The sequence below is a fragment of the Zophobas morio genome, unplaced genomic scaffold (genome assembly GCF_036711695.1).
Source record: "Zophobas morio isolate AGI-343-1 ecotype UQ-CSIRO unplaced genomic scaffold, CSIRO_AGI_Zmor_V1 ptg000024l, whole genome shotgun sequence".
NCBI classification, from domain to species: domain Eukaryota; kingdom Metazoa; phylum Arthropoda; class Insecta; order Coleoptera; family Tenebrionidae; genus Zophobas; species Zophobas morio.
In genome coordinates this window covers 1,998,582-2,018,633 of record NW_026972129.1, presented here as the reverse complement: position 1 = coordinate 2,018,633, position 20,052 = coordinate 1,998,582, and the positions used below count along the sequence as shown (strand labels likewise).

Genomic DNA, 20,052 nt, shown 5'->3' with positions numbered 1-20,052 from the left:
TATATGAAGCGTTTAGTCAACCAGTTATACAGACGCGTGTGGTTTTTGCCATGCGTCCTTGGGCACTTCGTACAGATCTCCGTACAGTTAAATCTGAGGGACGGCACGCTTACATGAACTACTGTGACCCTATAATCATTTATAGAAACCCTGTATTTGACAACAATCGGTAGGGTGTTTTCAGAGATTAACTGTTTCAAACAAAAATCTACACAGGCGACGGGCAGACACATGAAAACGAGAGACATTTTTCTTTCCATCATGCCATATCGAGAAAGCGTGAAAGTAGCCATTCGTCCGATGGTATTACAATACTTCCGTACGGCCGGTACATAAAAGCAACGTGGACTCATAAACCAGAAGTTATGGTATTTTATAAATTTTTAATAGTATATTCAAAATTTTGAGGTGATGACATCAAATTGTTGTGGGGATAATCAGATAAACTTTGGTTAGCGGTTTACCATCTATCTATACAATTATCCTAAAATGCAGAGTTCAAATTAATGAGCGGAACACTTTTTTGCCAAACTATAACTTTCTTTAAGAAAATATTATGAAAATCAAACATGTCAGTTTTAAAAGGTACATTCTGTATGAAAACCATCTTGATTATTTCAGCGGACTTAAGAAATCGTTGTTTATATTCAGCCATTACAAAAACCAAAATGCTGGGAAACTATAATTTGATAGTGGTATTAAGCTGTTACTGAAACAGTTGAAAATCGAACATTGATAACACTGAGATATGATTCCTATGCCAGTTCAAAATGCGCAGACAGTCGCCTTGCTCAAAAATGGTCAGTAGCCGCAGACCTTCAAGTTAGCCCTTCTGTAATCCACAGGGCATGGCGTCGCCTCAGAGCGACAAGAGTGTATACAAGAACGGCCGGAGAAGGTCATGGAGGAAAAAAAAGACAAAAATATGTTTCGCTAATTAATTTGAGCAGTGTACATATAAAATTTGACAACCATCAGTACGGTAGTTTCTGAGATTATCTGTCTAATAAAAATCGACAACAGATAGACGACGGACGCCAGACCGATGACAACGGGCACCTATTTTGCCATACCCTAGAGATCATTAAACGTCGAGAAAACATGAAAGTAACCGTTCACTGGATTGTCCAATTACAATACTTCCTTAGATTATGTTCGGGAAGTAAAAATTTGTTCTTTACTTGGGTCAATTTATGGCTTAGACGAAGGGAGTTCTGAAATGGATTTTTATACTTATCGTTGCGAATGCTTTGAAATCTTGCAGATGGTTTACAGTTATGATGAGCATAAAAAAATTTTAATCAAAATAAATATATTTACTTATCCCCTCCAAAAAATTGATGACGTCAGCTCAAAAGTTTGCCGAATAAATCCTATCTAAAATGTACAAAATATGATGAGTTTCTTCTTGTAATTTATCATTACATTCATATTTTTTGGGTATGCAACTGCTGGTTCGTTTTTATGACTGTATCCTATTGTAAAGGAGTTAAGTGTTCCACAATAGGCCTCTGCCGTAAGTAATCCAGCGGTCATAAACCATCAAGGGACCGACTGTCTACACTACACAGGACCGTATGTGCTCGTAAACCTCTAAGATGATTTGTGGCACGGCTATTTACATTTTTAAAAGAGTTCCTAATACTTGCGGTAATTGAGATTGCAGTGCCATACAGAGTCAGAGTTGGACCACTATACTTCAGGAGCGAGGGAAGCTCTGTGAAAATAACTTTCGACCAATTTTTCAAACTATCTTCCTTCCTTTTTCTCCATTGTAAATACAATTGTACAGTTCCTACTCTACATCAACCTAATAAAATTTTATAGATATTTCAAAGTTAACCATGAATGTTGGACCCACAAAACCATAAATCACAAATTTAATGCAACCCTGGATGTTTCTAGCCCACTATACACTGGCGGAACGCTCCTTTTATTGGTGTCATTATCCCCCTGCATTGTCCGACAATCCCACAAAGTAGCGGTTGTAAAATTTTACTAGGTACTGATGTAGTGTAGGAACTGTAAATTGTGCATTTTTTTTTTCATTGGCACTCGTTTTAAGTATCAAAAACAAAGATTAGGAATTTTCCTGTTATTAAAGTATATAAAGTTATAGATAGGGTTGAGTGCTAATGAGCGAAAAGCCTTGGCTACCGATATTTAGAGGTGACTTCACTAATCTCTAATCCTCTTAAGGGCTTTTACCAAAGATATAACCACAAACTGCAATGAACGTCGGATACATCAAGGTTTCTTTACATGCGAGGGAATCGGTGCCGTACTCGAAAAATGTGTAAACTTTTTTAAATAGTCCTGATAGACACATTTACAGCGGAGTTAAACAATAAATCATCCTAAGCGCATTACCCGCAGTGAAGTCACCTCCAAAAATCGGTATTCATATTTAATAGCCCGAGTGCACTTATTCGTTTTAGCAGATAAAGAAAAATCTTATGCCCTGTTTATGATTGGACACGAGTGCAAATATCCTGTGCCCAACATAAGCATGTTGTGAAAATCTTAACTTGATTTCGGTTGGTGTTTGTTATACTCGTATCAGGCCTATTATTAAAAATGGTGGAAAAAATACTTAGTGAAGTTGGATATAATCTTAGGGCAAATAATTAATAAATTAAAAAAAAAAACTGTTGATTTAAGTATTTGTTGTTGTCCAATATTTTTACTAGTAGTTTAAAATTTACAAACGTTAATTTATTAAAATAAAAGAGGGGTAATTATTTGAATAAAACATTTTAGTTATTAATAATAAAATATCAATAATTACTTAACATGCTTATTTATAATTTTTGAAATACATGGAAAGCAAGATAATATGAAGGTACAGATATCTCAATCTGAATTAAAATTATAGGTAAATCGTTTTTAAACCTTAAAAATTTATCAATACGCTAACCATCACCAACATATGAACTTAAAGAATTTACTCATTCCTGAAGGAAAATGGAAGCACTAAGCATGCGTTATTTGAAATTCAAATATTACTGCCAATGAAACAACGTTTAAATAAGCGAGTGAGAAAGAACTTTCCAACATTTCACAGTCACCTGTTGCACCGCAAGCCTACTATTTCCTTAAACTACTCTTCCGTGTTATCTAGGCATTTGCACATTGTCCGCGCGTGATTATGGTCGCCAGAAATTTTTCTGTTCAAGAGATACCATATTCGCGACTTTTACAAGTTCCTGATGACGATAGTGATTTCATTACGCTTCAAGAATTAAAACCTGTCATTGATCAACAAAGCATACAACAGTATAATTCAGCAACTTATTATGACATATCGAACATATCTGAGTAAGTACTTCTATTAAAAAAGAATAGACACACTTCTAATGAACACGTTCTTTTATATTTTTTAGCAATCCTTGTAGTTCGAGCACATCTCATCAAGAAATTGAGAATTCAAACAATTTAATGGAACTCCAAACTGTTGATAGCACTGTCGTCCCTGCAAGTCGCAAACGAAAAATATCTTATCAGTAAGTATTTAATAAAATTGTTATTTGACTTATTTGTTAACGATAAACATTATTTCGCATGGTTATATAAATATGATGAGCCAATTAATTTCCCAGGGTTCATTCTTATTTTAAACTTCAAAATTTCGGTACACGTAACATTAAAGTTAGTCTATGAGTAAGGTGCGAATTCTTGTTGACAGAAAATAGAGCAACTCAATTATAGGTGAATCCTCATCAATGCTGTTAACAATTCCCATGTGGCAAGTCAGTGATATTTGATTGGCAAGATTTTCCCAAAGCAATTGTGCTTTATAAACGTAAAATACGTAGGTATTTGATTAACTGTTAATTAAAGTCATACTAAACAGTTAGAAACTTAAAGGTCACTTGTAAGAGTTCTTTATACACTAACAAACTGTTTAACGAGATTTTATATGATTTCCTCTCGATCTTTAGTGGTTAAAGGACACGGTCTTGGCATTGTTCTACATCTGGCGTTAAAATTACTGGCTTTCATTAACTTATTATTCTTTCGCAACTTAGCATAAACGGTAAGTGAACATTATGAGTTTTCTTTAAAATAAATCAAAAAATTACCAATATAATTCTTAACACGAAACTTCTCAAACATTTACTGCAGATACAATGCATAAAAGATGGCATTTTTCAATAATAGCTATTTAATTATTTAATGTTACTAAATCGAGGCTTCAGATTTGGATAGTATCGGCTCTTTTCAAAATTGTTTTCTGAGATTTATATATATTTTTTACTTCCAGAGAGTATGTTAAGTAAGTATTGTAATAGGGTCCATCGAGTGAATGGCTACTTTCATGTTTCTCAACGTTTTATGAGCCACAGAGTACGAAAACATAGGTCCGTCTGCTTTGACTGTTTGTTTATCTGTCTGTCTGTCTGTCAGGTCTTTTCTTGTGTGTCTGTCTATTGCCTATGTCGATTTTTATTAGACAGATAGTCGGCAGAACTACTGAACCGGTTGTTGTCAAATTTTAGAGGCATAAATTGTGTTTATTGTGGAACGCTAAACAAAATTTGTCTAGTCATCCCAATTTTACAATAGTAAATGTTATTTTAATTTTATAAAAATAACATGTTCCTGCACTTGAGGTTTATTAGACTATGTTGAGTTTTTCTGAAAAAAAAAATCAAAATTTTACAACTAATTTTACACTTTAACTTTGAAATTACAAAACCGAATGCTTTGAAATCTTACAAATGTTTTAAAATTATCGAATTATCGGAAGCATGGTAAATCGTTTAACAAAATTTATCAGTTTGTCCTTCCCCCCAAAATTGATACGTCTCTCACAATTTTTTGAATGAATGTTATTTAAATAAAAAAAATGATCGAAGAAACCTTGGACCACTTTTCCTCTTTTAATGCTGAAAATGTTTTATTTTCAGCATTAAAAATATATTACGCTCTACCAATGCAACTAAAATTAGGAAATTTAAGATATATAAAACTAAATTAAAAACATTTTTTATTAAAAAATGCCCATTATAATATAAAAGAATATCTTAGTACCCAGATGTAATTGTTATAAGTATGCTTATGTTTACTTTTCCCCTAAAATACAGTCAAACAAACACAGCTACGATAAATTATCAAATATAACGTTGAGATTTTTTTTTATGGTGATCCCTATGAACTAAAATTAATGTATGTGCCGATTGTTAAACAGGTAAAAAAACATCATATGAATAAGTTTCTAGTTTTGTTTCCCCATATAAAAGTTTTTTGATCACGTTGTCAAAATTTTAGCGAGTACTCATACATCAATTTAAATAGGTGCAGTATAATACTACAGCAGTGGTTGGAAGTAATTCAATTACAAATAATTCATTACTGTAATTCAATTTCTTTTCAAGTATGTAATGAGTAATTGTAATGCATTACTTTTCAAAAAATGTAATGAGTAATTGCAACGAATTACTTTTTTTGAGTAATTCAGTCACTTTTACAATTACTTTTTGCAATTGCTTTTAGCCCAAATACTCAAAAATATTATTTTGTTTTTTTCTACGAATCGTTTACCTGGCCTGCTGGGATTATTATATCTGGTTCGTCCCAACAAAGAACCCAGTAGGGAAAACGAATTTAGCACAGAATTTGTTAACAAACCAGGTATACTTAACCATAATATACCTAAGCTCTTCATCATTTTAAGGGTGAGCTAAAGCATATTCCAGCGTAGGAAAATTTATATAAACTTCTGCACAAGTTTTTGCCAAAAGTATACGTCCGATTGTAATAAATTTCACATTGAAATGAGCGTAAAAAACTCCTACCCAGACTGCTTTTCCGTTTTTTAAATTTTATTGTCAAAAAAAAACTACATCGTGCTAAAATTGTGATGATGATGAGTATGAGATTATCTGGTTTTCGCTATTGATGGATCAATTTTAAATTTTCTAAGAGATACATTAGTAGAAATTGTATTAAAAAATCCATTGTGCATTACAGAAGTAAAATATCTTAATAAATGAGTAAACAGGGACAGAATATTTCTTGTGGTCAAATAAACTTAGCCATTTTTCTAGTCCACCCAAATCTATAACAAGTAACCAATGGAGCCCGTCCTTTTAAACCCCTCATAATCCGATAACAAAATTTTATGAGAGTGTCGACTCTCTAAGCTTTCCTAAATTTAATCTGTAAGTCACAACGCCAAGTAAGAGGCAATTAAAGACAGACTTTTAAGTTTACATTATCTTGTAACCCCTTCCTATGTATTTAGGAACATCCTTTTTATTAAGGACTGAATATTTACGATACATTTACACGTAGCCAATAAGATATTTTGAAATTTCCCACGCTGTATAAACAGTTCTAAATATACACTCATCATCTTTTGCACATTGTTGAAAGGATTTATTCGGTTAAAATTTTGAGGTTACGTAACAAATTTTGAAGGGGGAGGATAATAAAGAGATATATTTTGATGAAAAATGTAGTATGTTCAGGGTAACTTTAAAACATGTGCAGGATTTCAGTTTTGCAGTTCCTGTTTTAATCAGTAACAAAAATTGTCTCATTCTTTTTTTTGAGTCACCCTGTATAAGCAGTTTCAAAAAAATATTAATGGACTGATAAATCACAAGGGGAAACTACTGAAGCAATTGTTGTCAAATTTTATATCTGCATTATGAATATCTTGTAAATAGAAAAACGCTAACCAAACTTTGTCTAACCATCCCTACCAGTAATGTTCCTTCCGTTTTCGTCTGTCTGTCTGTGTATCTGTTCAATAAATATTTTTTAAATTTTACAAAATTTTACACCCCTACACTTGTAGTTTACGAATCCGCATCCAGTTTTAATCACAATTACTCCACAAAAATATTTCTGCACCGCGGAGGCACAAATTGCAAGATATACCGTGGTCCGCACAAGTGCGAACGAAGGGCAATATATTTAAACGAGATAACTAACGGGAAAGTGAACTCCTATTAGTAATTACATGGTTAATTTTGAGTATTTATGTCCATACTAGCTTTTCGCCCGCGCCTTCGCTCGCGTAGATGATTCGTTGTGTTGAAGAGCATTATTACCAACCTTCAAGTAGAAAATGTGTTGAAGGTCATTAACACAATTTCCAGGAAAAATCGACATAAAAATATGTTTGCTCATAAAAACGTTGTCACCCCCTTTCATCTTCTTAGGGGTAGAATCTCGAAACAATCTGAAATATTTTCTGTGTTTCATTATTTGTGTTGAAGAGTATTAATACCAAGTTCCCAGTAAAAATTTAAATTTACAGTAGAAATATTTTCGCATACAAACTTTGCAACAACATTTCACCCCTTTAGGTGTTGAATCTCGGAAAATGCTTAAACACGTGTTTCGTTATTTGTATTGAAGAGCATTAATATCAAGTTTCACGTTAATATTTAAATTTACAATAGAAATATTTTCCCATGAAAACTTAGCCTCCACATTTCACTCCCCTAGGGGTTATGGAAAATGCTTAAATACGGGTTTCATTCTTTGTATCAAAGAGCATTAATTTAATATCAAGTTTCACGTAAAAATTTAAATTTACAATAGAAATATTTTTCACATGAAAACTTAGCCTCTACATTTTACTCCCTTAGGGGTTATGGAAAATGCTTAAATACGGGTTTCATAGAATAGAAATACTGTTCCCATAAAAACTTAACCAGAACTTTTTACCCCCTTAAGGGTTGAATCTCGGAAAATGCTTAAATACGTGTTTCATTCTGCATTGATACTAAATTCCACGTCAAAAATTTACAATAGCAATAATTTTCCCATATAAAGTTAGCCACTACTTTTCATCCCCTTAGGGGTTGAATCTCAGAAAATGCTCAGATACATGTTTCATTATTTGTGTTGAAGAGCATTAATATCAAGTTTCCCGTAAAAATGTAAATATAATATACAACAGAAATATTTTCCCATACAAAATTAGCCTCCACATTTCACCCCCTTAGGGGTTAAATTTTAGAAAATGCTTAAATACGGGTTTCATTATTTATGTTGAAGAACATTAATACCAAGTTTCACAGAAAATTTCAATTTATAGTAGAAATATTGTTCCTATACAGGCTGACTGCGAAATACATGCAAAAAATGCCAGTGACATAATCATATTGTGACCTATTCCCCATTTTTTTTTTGCATGTATTTCGCAGTCAGCCTGTATACACAAAAATTTCATAAAAATCGCTCAAGCCGTTTGGGAGGAGTTTGATTACAAACACTGTGACACGAGAATTTTATATTAGATATATTAAATTATTTTAGAACAAATTTCATTACCATAAAAAAGGTTATACTGAGTCGACCTTAAAAGATAGACATATGCTGTCGCGGATTTTTTTTTTTAGAACTTTTAGAGGGGAACAATTGCATCATACATGAGTTTTACGTAACTTTAACCGCTTAAGCAGCGTAAGCAACGGAAGCTGTCAAAGGAGGAATAATGTTCCCGTTTTCCGATATTTTTCAATGCTGCTCCGTTCCTATTGATTGTAGCGTGATGTTGTATAGCTTATAGCCTTCCTCGATAAATGGACTATCCAACACAAGAAGATTTTTTGAATTCGAACCAGTAGTTTCTGAGATTAGCGCGTTCAACCAAACAAACTCTTCAGCTTTATAATATAAGTATAGATGATAAAATAAAGATCATAATATTCCGAACATATTGTTGATTGTGGTTTAATTAATAATGTTATTAGTTCTGTGTTTTGAGAAATTAAATTAATTTCCACGTGACTTTCAATATATAAACATAAATAAATAATTGAGCGTCAGATTGATATTACCCAGTATTGAAGGACAAGGGTTGTTAGAGATGTTTTATTTTAAGTTCAACATGGTGAGTTATCAGAATCTGACAACGGACTGTCAGTCAGTAGCGTAACATGTACACTTCAGAAGGGGGTGGTTTTTAAATTTATTTTTTTAAATCGCAAACAACAACACAGAAACCTAAACTTAAGTGGGCTGGTCAACACGCTAACACGAATGCGGAAAAATCTATTAGGTACTAATCTAAACAGGCACAGGTACCCATCGTAGGTAGAAAAGTTCACTATGACAGAGAAACGATGACGGACGCCTCTAAGGGTGCACCCATTCGAAAATGCTGGACATGTTTTGCTGTATTAATCAGTCTACTTCTCTGTTTTAAGTAGAAAAAATCAGTCGAAGTTCGTTTTCTTTGATGCGGTCGTTGATGCTTGTACGTGAGTATAGTCGATTCGACTATATTTATGTCTATACTTCTTTCGAAGTATAGACATAAATACGAAAAATTAACCATGTAATTACTAATACGAGTTCCCTTTCCCGTTCGTTATCTCGTTTAAATGTATATATTTTCCATCGTCCGCACTCGTACGGACCACGATATATCTTGCACTTTGTACGTCCGCGGTACAGGAGCAGGGGCGGATGTTATTTACGCCATTGGTTTCTACTTTATAAATGTTATCACAAAACAAAAATCGCAAAATCTAATTTTATGATTTTTCAAAGAAGCGGGATTTGTTTCAGGAGCAAGGGAAACAAACTTGGACCAATTTTTTGTGACAAGATTTCTTAATTTTTAAGCGTAAACTAAGGAATTATTGTAATCGAACCCATCGCTCGATTCCCTGTTATGTTTTCTCAACCTTTCATTTTTTACTGTAAAAGAGTCCGAACGACAACAAGAAATAACCCATAATAATTGTCTTGTAACATTGTCCCTTGGAAACGAATAAAATTTTATGTCGTTCCGAAAATGTTTTGATTGATTATCGCTATTACACCCAAAAACGGCACAAGGCATCGTTGTAACTTTATAAAACCATTATAAAATAACGTGCACCCCCTAACTTTCTAAAAGGCACGTGGAATACAGAAAAACGTCCCAAAATACGCGCGAAATGCCTGTGTTTACTCTCTGAGTGACGTCACTCTCCCACTCCGTACCTGCGCAATATCATACCTGGCAGTGGCGGCTCGTGACTGTCTGATGTGGTGAGGCGATGATAGAAGTTTGACAATAATAGTAATATTACTTGGTCTTCTAGTTAGTAATGATAGAAGTCTTGCCTGAATACCGGTCATTCCCGGGTCAGTGGTAGGTCCTAATAATAATATTAATAATATTATTAATAATAATATTAATAATTAATTTTTTTTTTTTTTTTTAATTAATTTTCCGGTGATATTGGTATGTCCTTTGGTATTGAGAAATGTAAGACCCAAGCAATCAGAAAAGGCGTGTTTCACCAAGTACCACATATAACACAGAATAAGGAAATAATTGAAGCCCAAGAACGAAACGATACATACAAATATCTGGGTTTCTGTCAATCCTCCCACATCAATCATACCAAAACGAAAACACAGTTGAAAGATCAATACGTAGCGAGATTAAAATTAATATTGAAGACACAGTTAAATGGAAAAAATTTAATGAAAGCAGTAAATACATTCTGCGTTCCACTGCTAACATATTCTTTTGGAGTCATTAAATGGTCCAAAACTGATCTTGAAAATTTAAACATCGCAACAAGGAAAATCTTCACACAGTATAGAAGGCATCACCCAAAATCGTCGATTGAAAGATTCTCATTACCAAGACAGAATGGAGGAAGGGGTTTCCAGAACTTAGAAAACTTATATCAGAGACAAATCTCAGATTTGAAGAAGTATTTCTTGAAACGAGCGGAAAGAAATGAAATGTTTCGCACCATCACAAGAGCAGATTTGAACCACACACCCTTAAATCTATCGAACACCGAAGAAATCCACACCCCCCACACAATAGATAAAATAATAAGTGGGCTAAAACAAAAACAACTACATGGAAAATTCTACAAAGACTTAGAAGAAAATCATGTCAATAAGAAGATGTCATTGATTTGGTTAAAAAAATCAAGTTTGTATGCCGAAACAGAAGGAATTGTGTTTGCTATTCAAGACCAAGTAATCAATACCAAGAATTATAGAAAATACATCATCAAAGATCCGAACATAAAAAACGACAGCTGTCGCCTATGCAAAGCAAAACCTGAAACGATCCAGCACATAATCTCTTCTTGCAGCATCCTAGCACAAACTGATTACAAAGCTAGACACGACAACGCAGCCAAAATCATTCACAAAGAATTAGCAACACTTATGAACTTAATCGAAGATACGACACCCTATTACACTTACATTCCGTCTCCATTCCTTGAAAATAACAAATACAAATTATACTGGGATCGCACAATACTTACAGACTTAAACATTACAGCTAACAGACCAGACATCATACTTATCAAAAAACACACGAACGAAGCCATTCTCATTGACATTGCTATTCCTAACACAAACAACATTATTCAAACATACAACACCAAAATTTCAAAATATCTACAATTATCGATAGAAATGAAATCCATGTTGAATCTTAAAAAAATTTCAATTCTACCCCTAGTTATCTCTAATGTAGGTGTAGTTCCAAATAGCTTAGTTGAGAATTTAAAGTCTTTGCATTTGAATGATTCAATAATTGTCAAAATTCAAAAAGCTGTTTTGTTAGGAACATGTCATATTGTTCGTAAGTTTCTTGAACAGTCTGATCATGTCAGTCAGATTAGATTAGCACCAGTAGGTCAGAGTAGTGTAGGTCACTTTTCATGTGATGCGCGGATAAATGGTCGGTAGTTACGCTGGACTTTTGGGGATGGGGTGAGATTAGAGAATAATAGCAGACTAATTTGTATGCTGTAATTCTAGAATCTCGAAAGTTGTTCTGTTAATCTAATCAATGCATATCATTACTTGGTCTTAGTACCCGTAATAATAGAAGTCTTGCCTGAATGCCGGTCATTTCCGGGTCAGTGGTGGGTCTTAAATATTATTATTAAGATTTATTAAACAAAACACCTCAAAATAAGATCACAACCGTAACACAAATTACCAACACATTAACTGACAAATCACTTAACAATTCATCAAGAACAATCCAAAACCAAATTAACATCACAGATAATCTACAAAACACGTACTACAACACAGAAGACACATTAATCAAAACTGTAAACAAAAATTTTAAATTTCACATTAATTTCCAAAATGAAATTGAAGACCAATTTAAATTAACTTTCGAAACATGTTCTAAATTAAAACCAAATGATAGACAATCACTTCCCCGCCAGTGTTATTCTAAAAAGTTTCTGGCAATTGTAGAAATAATGAACTCCTTCATTTTACCAAAATATCTCACAAACTCGATCTCTTTTGAAAAACTTCATACAATTATCTACTGTGCAGCTTTAACTTGTATTCAAATTAACACATGTAAAGATAACATAATAAATACAAACAACAATCGCATACCCTCCACCCCTCATTGGGAAACACGGTTAAATTATAAAATTAATAACATTAGAAAACAACTGGGTCAAATAACACAGTACCTTAGAGGAGTTAAAACACCACACATCATGACATGTATGCATTCGATACTGACCAACAATAATTTTCATCAAACTGATTAAGATGAGTACAACACAACACTATCCGAAATTAAAGATACACTATTACAAAAGCTTTCCTTATATAGCAAAAGACTTAAAAGATACAAACAATCACATCTCAGAAAAATTCATAACACTAAATTTTTAAACAACGAAAAACTATTCTATCAACATTTAACTAATTCAAGCAAAACTCAATTATCCGGTGAACTACCAAGTTCACAAGATGTAACAACATTTTGGTCAAAACTTTGGTCTCAAGAATTTGAATTTAACCAATCTGCCAAATGGATTCCTCATATATATAATAAACTATCCACAGTTACACCAATGAATGATCATCAGATAACACTTGCCGAATTAATAAATACCATCAATAAGACACACAACTGGAAATCACCAGGACCAGACAAAATCCATAATTTTTGGATAAAAAAATTAAATTGTGTACATGTTCATTTACTACATCACTTAAATCAGTTCCTTCTTGACCCATCCTCTTTTCCAACATTCTTATGTCATGGTGTAACATACTTAAAACCTAAAGATAACGACACAAAAAATCCATCAAAATACAGACCTATCACATGTTTACCGACAATCTATAAAATATTAACCTCATGCATTACACAAAAAATATATCAACACTGTTTTAACTCTGACATCATTAATGAAGAACAGAAAGGATGTATTAAAGGATCCTTTGGCTGCAAAGAGCAATTAATCATAGATTCCATCATCTGTGAACAAGCTAGAAAAGAAAACCGAAACATATATACTGCTTTTATTGATTATAAGAAAGCTTACGATTCTGTCCCTCATTCCTGGCTATGCAAAATTCTGGAATTATACAAGATTGATACTAAAATCTGCACTTTTCTCAAATGTTCCATGGAATTTTGGAAGACCACCCTCCAAATAACCTTAAATGAACAAACAATTCAGTCAGACCCAATAATGATCCGAAGAGGAATTTTTCAAGGCGATTCTCTTAGCCCGTTATGGTTCTGCTTAGCAATAAATCCCCTCTCCGATATCCTGAACAGCTGCAATTATGGGTTCAATATAAGAATTAACAAACAAAGAGAAAACAGAATAAGTCACTTGCTGTATATGGATGACATAAAAATATATGCAAGTACACAAAATCAGTTAACAAACCTATTAAATCTGACTGAACAATTTTCCGGTGATATTGGTATGTCCTTTGGTATTGAGAAATGTAAGACCCAAGCAATCAGAAAAGGCGTGTTTCACCAAGTACCACATATAACACAGAATAAGGAAATAATTGAAGCCCAAGAACGAAACGATACATACAAATATCTGGGTTTCTGTCAATCCTCCCACATCAATCATACCAAAACGAAAACACAGTTGAAAGATCAATACGTAGCGAGATTAAAATTAATATTGAAGACACAGTTAAATGGAAAAAATTTAATGAAAGCAGTAAATACATTCTGCGTTCCACTGCTAACATATTCTTTTGGAGTCATTAAATGGTCCAAAACTGATCTTGAAAATTTAAACATCGCAACAAGGAAAATCTTCACACAGTATAGAAGGCATCACCCAAAATCGTCGATTGAAAGATTCTCATTACCAAGACAGAATGGAGGAAGGGGTTTCCAGAACTTAGAAAACTTATATCAGAGACAAATCTCAGATTTGAAGAAGTATTTCTTGAAACGAGCGGAAAGAAATGAAATGTTTCGCACCATCACAAGAGCAGATTTGAACCACACACCCTTAAATCTGTCGAACACCGAAGAAATCCACACCCCCCACACAATAGATAAAATAATAAGTGTGCTAAAACAAAAACAACTACATGGAAAATTCTACAAAGACTTAGAAGAAAATCATGTCAATAAGAAGATGTCATTGATTTGGTTAAAAAAATCAAGTTTGTATGCCGAAACAGAAGGATTTGTGTTTGCTATTCAAGACCAAGTAATCAATACCAAGAATTATAGAAAATACATCATCAAAGATCCGAACATAAAAAACGACTGCTGTCGCCTCTGCAAAGCAAAACCTGAAACGATCCAGCACATAATCTCTTCTTGCAGCATCCTAGCACAAACTGATTACAAAGCTAGACACGACAACGCAGCCAAAATCATTCACAAAGAATTAGCAACACTTATGAATTTAATCGAAGATACGACACCCTATTACACTTACATTCCATCTCCGTTCCTTGAAAATAACAAATACAAATTATACTGGGATCGTACAATACTTACAGACTTAAACATTACAGCTAACAGACCAGACATCATACTTATCAAAAAACACACAAACGAAGCCATTCTCATTGACATTGCTATTCCTAACACAAACAACATTATTCAAACATACGACACCAAGATTTCAAAATATCTACAATTATCGATAGAAATGAAATCCATGTTGAATCTTAAAAAAATTTCAATTCTACCCCTAGTTATCTCTAATGTAGGTGTAGTTCCAAATAGCTTAGTTGAGAATTTAAAGTCTTTGCATTTGAATGATTCAATAATTGTCAAAATTCAAAAAGCTGTTTTGTTAGGAACATGTCATATTGTTCGTAAGTTTCTTGAACAGTCTGATCATGTCAATCAGATTAGATTAGCACCAGTAGGTCAGAGTAGTGTAGGTCACTTTCCATGTGATGCGCGGATAAATGGTCGGTAGTTAGGCTAGACTTTTGGGGATGGGGTGAGATTAGAGAATAATAGCAGACTAATTTGTATGCTGTAATTCTAGAATCTCGAAAGTTGTTCTGTTAATCTAATCAATGCATATCATTACTTGGTCTTAGTACCCGTAATGATAGAAGTCTTGCCTGAATGCCGGTCATTTCCGGGTCAGTGGTGGGTCTTATTAATAATAATAATAATAATAATAACACCCATAACACATTGAATCAACAATGTTTTTACAAGTCAAAATTTTGTTGAAAGTAGCACTTTCTTGGAGGGATTCGGGAATAGTTGTTGTGTTCTTTTCTAAATGTTTTAAGCCAATGAAATTTTTAATGTGTACTTTGGAACTTTCATGTAACTTTGCACTTCGGAGGAAATTCTTGAAATCGTTATATCCCGGGATGTGTAAATATTACTGCAGAGCCATTTATTGTTTCGTAGGTACCAAGTTGATTTAAAAGACTTGGAGTACTGACGATTCTGTCGCTTATCAATGGGAGTTAAATGAATTAACTGTTTTGACTGCTCGATATTTAGCAAAATTTGTCGACGTTCTAGCTCGGTTCGCCGTGAGAACGGCGTTTCAAGAAGCAACATGACGATATCGTACTCGGGATTTATTTTTCACTCGCCTGTACTTATGAAAGAGACAATAACACAAAACACCAACACGTGGGTTTTTATTCACGTTCATGCTAATTACCTACGCACCCCGCAACCCTACCGTTCTGTAAAATAAATGGAAAAATGGTTTAATGAGTACGCCGAAATTGGCCGAGAAGCACCGAAGATATCGCCGCAGTTCCGAGCGAGTATAGGAGCTGAGCCATGGAAATCCGTGTCTGTGATTGGGCTTCGCTGGCTGAAGTGAACCGACGTTCTGGCTGCTTCAGTTAAAGAACTAGGGGCATAAATCGTACGGTATTCAACGGAAAATGTCAGCAGGAAACGTAAAAAATAAAAAATTATGTACAGATTTCCCATTTCAACATATTTTTGTAACTAAAAATGCATTGAAAACTCTTTTTTAATTATAAATTAAGTCAATCTGTTCTTAAGATATATGCTGTGAGGCGCCGCCTCACTTGCCTCATCTGACGAGCCGCCACTGGACAGATCAGACAAAGCTGGTGTCATTTCAGGGTTTAAACTATGGTAAGTGCCACGAGACGTGTGTAATTGTTGGGAATTTTGTATTTGTCGAGAAGGCCATTTTATGTTGCCGCCTACAAACCATTCACAAGTATAGTAGTCCAAGAGCTATGAGGTTACCTGCCCATCATAAAATTATCCCATTGTGTCAAAGTTACGTTGTTTACAATAGAAAACATTTTAGGCTCGTAAATAACGTGTCCACTGCAACTCGACAGGCTGTTGTCGTTTCGTTCAGGGGCGGCTTTCACTAAATATCTAAATCTAACTGCCCATTCACAATGGACATAAGGCATAACAAGTACATAAAGCTTACATAAATACATAAAGTTGAAACGATGGAAAACGTGTACCCCTGTTCACAGTGGACGAACGTAATTCTTATGCTTATGAATGTTTTATGTAATCCTTGTGTGTGTACACAAAGTTGAAACAAGTTCAACTTTGTGCACGAATTATGTCAAAATTATGTTAAAATCTAGGGACTTTTGAATGCTGCTATTGAATTCCCTTTGACAGTTGGCACTTGGCACTTCACACCTTTGATTATATTATATAAATTATAATAAAGCTTCACACTGCGAGTCTGTTCTGTACTGCGAGTTGTCAAGTTCGAATATCGTATGAAATTGTAGGTTAGATATTTTGATTGACTCAGTTTGAGGTTAGCCGTTTCTATGTTTAGCCAGGAGTTATTCCGTTCTGCGTTTGCGCAGTTTAACAATTCTTACAGAGTTCACTCTGTCCACTGTGAACGTAGGTAAGCATAAGCCAGACACAGACCAAAAACGTAAATTATGTTACTGCCCATTCACAATGGACATAAGGCATAACAAGTACATAAAGCTTACATAAATACATAAAGTTGAAACGATGGAAAACGTGTACCCGTGTTCACAGTGGACGAACATAATTCTTATGCTTATGAACGTTTTATGTAATCCTTGTGTGCGTACACAAAGTTGAAACAAATTCAACTTTGTGCACGAATTATGTCAAAATTATGTTAAAATCTAGGGACTTTTGAATGCTGCTATTGAATTCCCTTTGACAGTTGGCACTTGGCACTTCACACCTTTGATTATATTATACATATAAATTATTATCAAAGCTTCACACTGCGAGTTTGTTCTGTACTGCGAGTTGTCAAGTTCGAATATCGTATGAAATTGTAGGTTAGATATTTTGATTGACTCAGTTTGAGGTTAGCCGTTTCTATCTTTAGCCGGGAGTTATTCCGTTCTGCGTTTGCGCAGTTTAACAATTCTTACAGAGTTCACTCTGTCCACTGTGAACGTAGATAAGCATAAGCCAGACACAAACCAAAAACGTAAATTATGTTATGCGCTCGTTCTTATGTCTTATGTCCATTGTGAATGGGCAGTAAGCAAGAAATGTTTAGAAGACGATTTATTGCCAACCGGTAAGCTTAGTGCGAACTACACAAAGGGGGTATTAATTTGCGCTTAACTATTTTTATGATGGTCATATAACCTTATAGCTCTTGGAATACTTTACATGAGTCCAGCAGAGTGCGCAGAAGTGCAGTTGATTTTGATTCGTAGTACTTGTGTGTAGGTTGGGGTTTTACAAATTTACTTATCCGCGTCGACGAAGAAGTGTGAGTCACGCATCATCCTGTGTCCGGCGAAACTGCAAAGGAGGGAGGGATTATTTTAGTCTCTACATGTAAACTGCAGCGATATGCATGTTGTATTTACCTGTACCCAGATGCTGTACTCGATGCGTTTAAAGATTCGTCATTTTTTGTAAAAAAATAATTTTAGGTTTAGCTAATAATACTAATCTTGCAAAAGTTTCTGTTAGGGCGTTAACGTCCACAATAATTTTATTTGTATTGATTATTTTCTTTTGAAAAAGTGAAAAATAATTTTCACTATACAGGGTATTATACGAATGAGTACGAGCACAGTAGGGATAACAATCAGTAGAGACAGCTCGCCGTTTTTCGTGACCCGTTTTCGTGGGTGGTCGTTCGCATTATGACCGAATGAGGGCGCCCAACTGACGTCTAAAATATTTGAAATTTGGCAGTTTTGTTACAATATTTTTGCCGGTTTTGCTTGTTTAAGACTGCTTTTCCGGTAGAATTGTACAAATAGTGTAAAAATGTAATTTTCACAATAAAAGGTAAAATCTTTGTCCGATGAATTTTCATACAGGATCCCTGTTGTGCGCCTTATTCTCTCCATCGTGTTTGGAATTCTTGGAAAAGATAGTAAACATAACACACTTTTTGTTTAAAAAGTCGTCGCAAACGGACAACAACGGTGGTTATGAAATAAATAATAAAAATTTATTATATATGATTCCGTTGTTGTGGTAAAATTAAATATAAAAATAATAAGAAACAAACTACACGTAACAAAAAATTATATAAGCAGACCTTCTCTCAATAAACAATTTTTTTATTCATCATGTATATATATATTTTTTGACCTACACAATCTTGAGTTTTATTTTGAAACGTTGCTTAACCCATAAGCAGTCGCGCGTGGATAAAAATGACCCAAGCCGTACATTTTGTCAAATATCCTTTTTCGCTTAATCCCTATGGACTTCCGGTTTCATGAATTCCTTAATTATTCTTACCTGCGTCGACCCATACCAATTACCTGCACTTTATGTGGGCCGACAAATATGCATTTTTTTTGTAATAATTTTTTTTTAATAAAAATTTTACTTTATATGATATTACGCTTACGGGTTAAGTTGTTAGGTAAAATGGGTTTGACTATATATTAATAAGACGCACTAGAAAACTGTTTTGGATGGATTAGGAAACAAAATGGAAATTCTATTAACCCCACATCTAATCAATTTCAAATGGCTTTTAGAAAATTAATCATACAAGATTATTTTGATGAAACGAACACAGGTAATCAAAACTGCGAGCCTGATATGGAAGAAATTTTAAAGTTAAATGTAGGTCGTCGTTTTGATGAAGAAGAATAAGTCACCACGATGCAGAAGACCACCTTAAAACTACACAGTTTGCAATAAATTGCGTACACGAATCAATTTTTGAAATTGTAAATGAAGTGATACTTTTTAAATTGGGTGGCGACATCTAGGAATAGTTTAGGCAACGACCACCCATGACGGCTTAAAATTCGGGTCAGAAAGAACAAAGGCGCCGACACGAGCTGTCTCTACTGATTGTTATCTCTACTGTGGTACGAGCCCGACTGAATTGGAAATGCAACCCAAAATACACCACCTAAGCTGACATGGATATTTTTTTAAGTTTTATAAATTCTTTTTTTAGAAATACACATAGTGGGCAATTTTAACTTTTGTTAACTTTTGACAAAAAACATCAATTGATTTGAAACTTCAAAAAGATTTTTTATTAACATCAAGAAATTGCAAAGAGCTGATAGTTGTCCCTAATCTGTTAGAGTACGGCTGTCTAATTTGGTATCCTTTGTATTTATGTCATCATGCTTTAATTGAACGAATTCATAAGAAATTTCTGAAGTTTCTCTCCTTCAAGTTGGATGGCATTTATCCCCAAAGGGGTACAGATATGGGTGGTCTTATACAACGTCATAAAATGTCGTCACTTTTAATGCGGCGGGATAATTTATGTGCAAATTTTTTAGTTAAACTTGTTAATAACAAGATTGATTGCGCCGATTTACTTTTTTGTGTCAATTTTAACATACCGCGAATCTCATCTAGGCACG

The 20,052-nt window shown here is 34.0% G+C and overlaps 1 protein-coding gene across 1 annotated transcript in view; it reads left to right on the top strand.

The window, feature by feature from the left end:
* Positions 1-3,082: 3,082 nt before the first annotated feature.
* Positions 3,083-20,052, top strand: part of LOC135135490 (protein cycle) — a 101,350-nt gene continuing 84,380 nt past the window's right edge. Inside the window, exons 1-2 of the mRNA XM_064064553.1 lie at positions 3,083-3,318; positions 3,384-3,503. Coding sequence (XP_063920623.1) covers positions 3,149-3,318; positions 3,384-3,503 — 290 coding nt within the window. The 5' untranslated portion in view covers positions 3,083-3,148. The remainder of the gene's footprint in view (positions 3,319-3,383; positions 3,504-20,052) is intronic.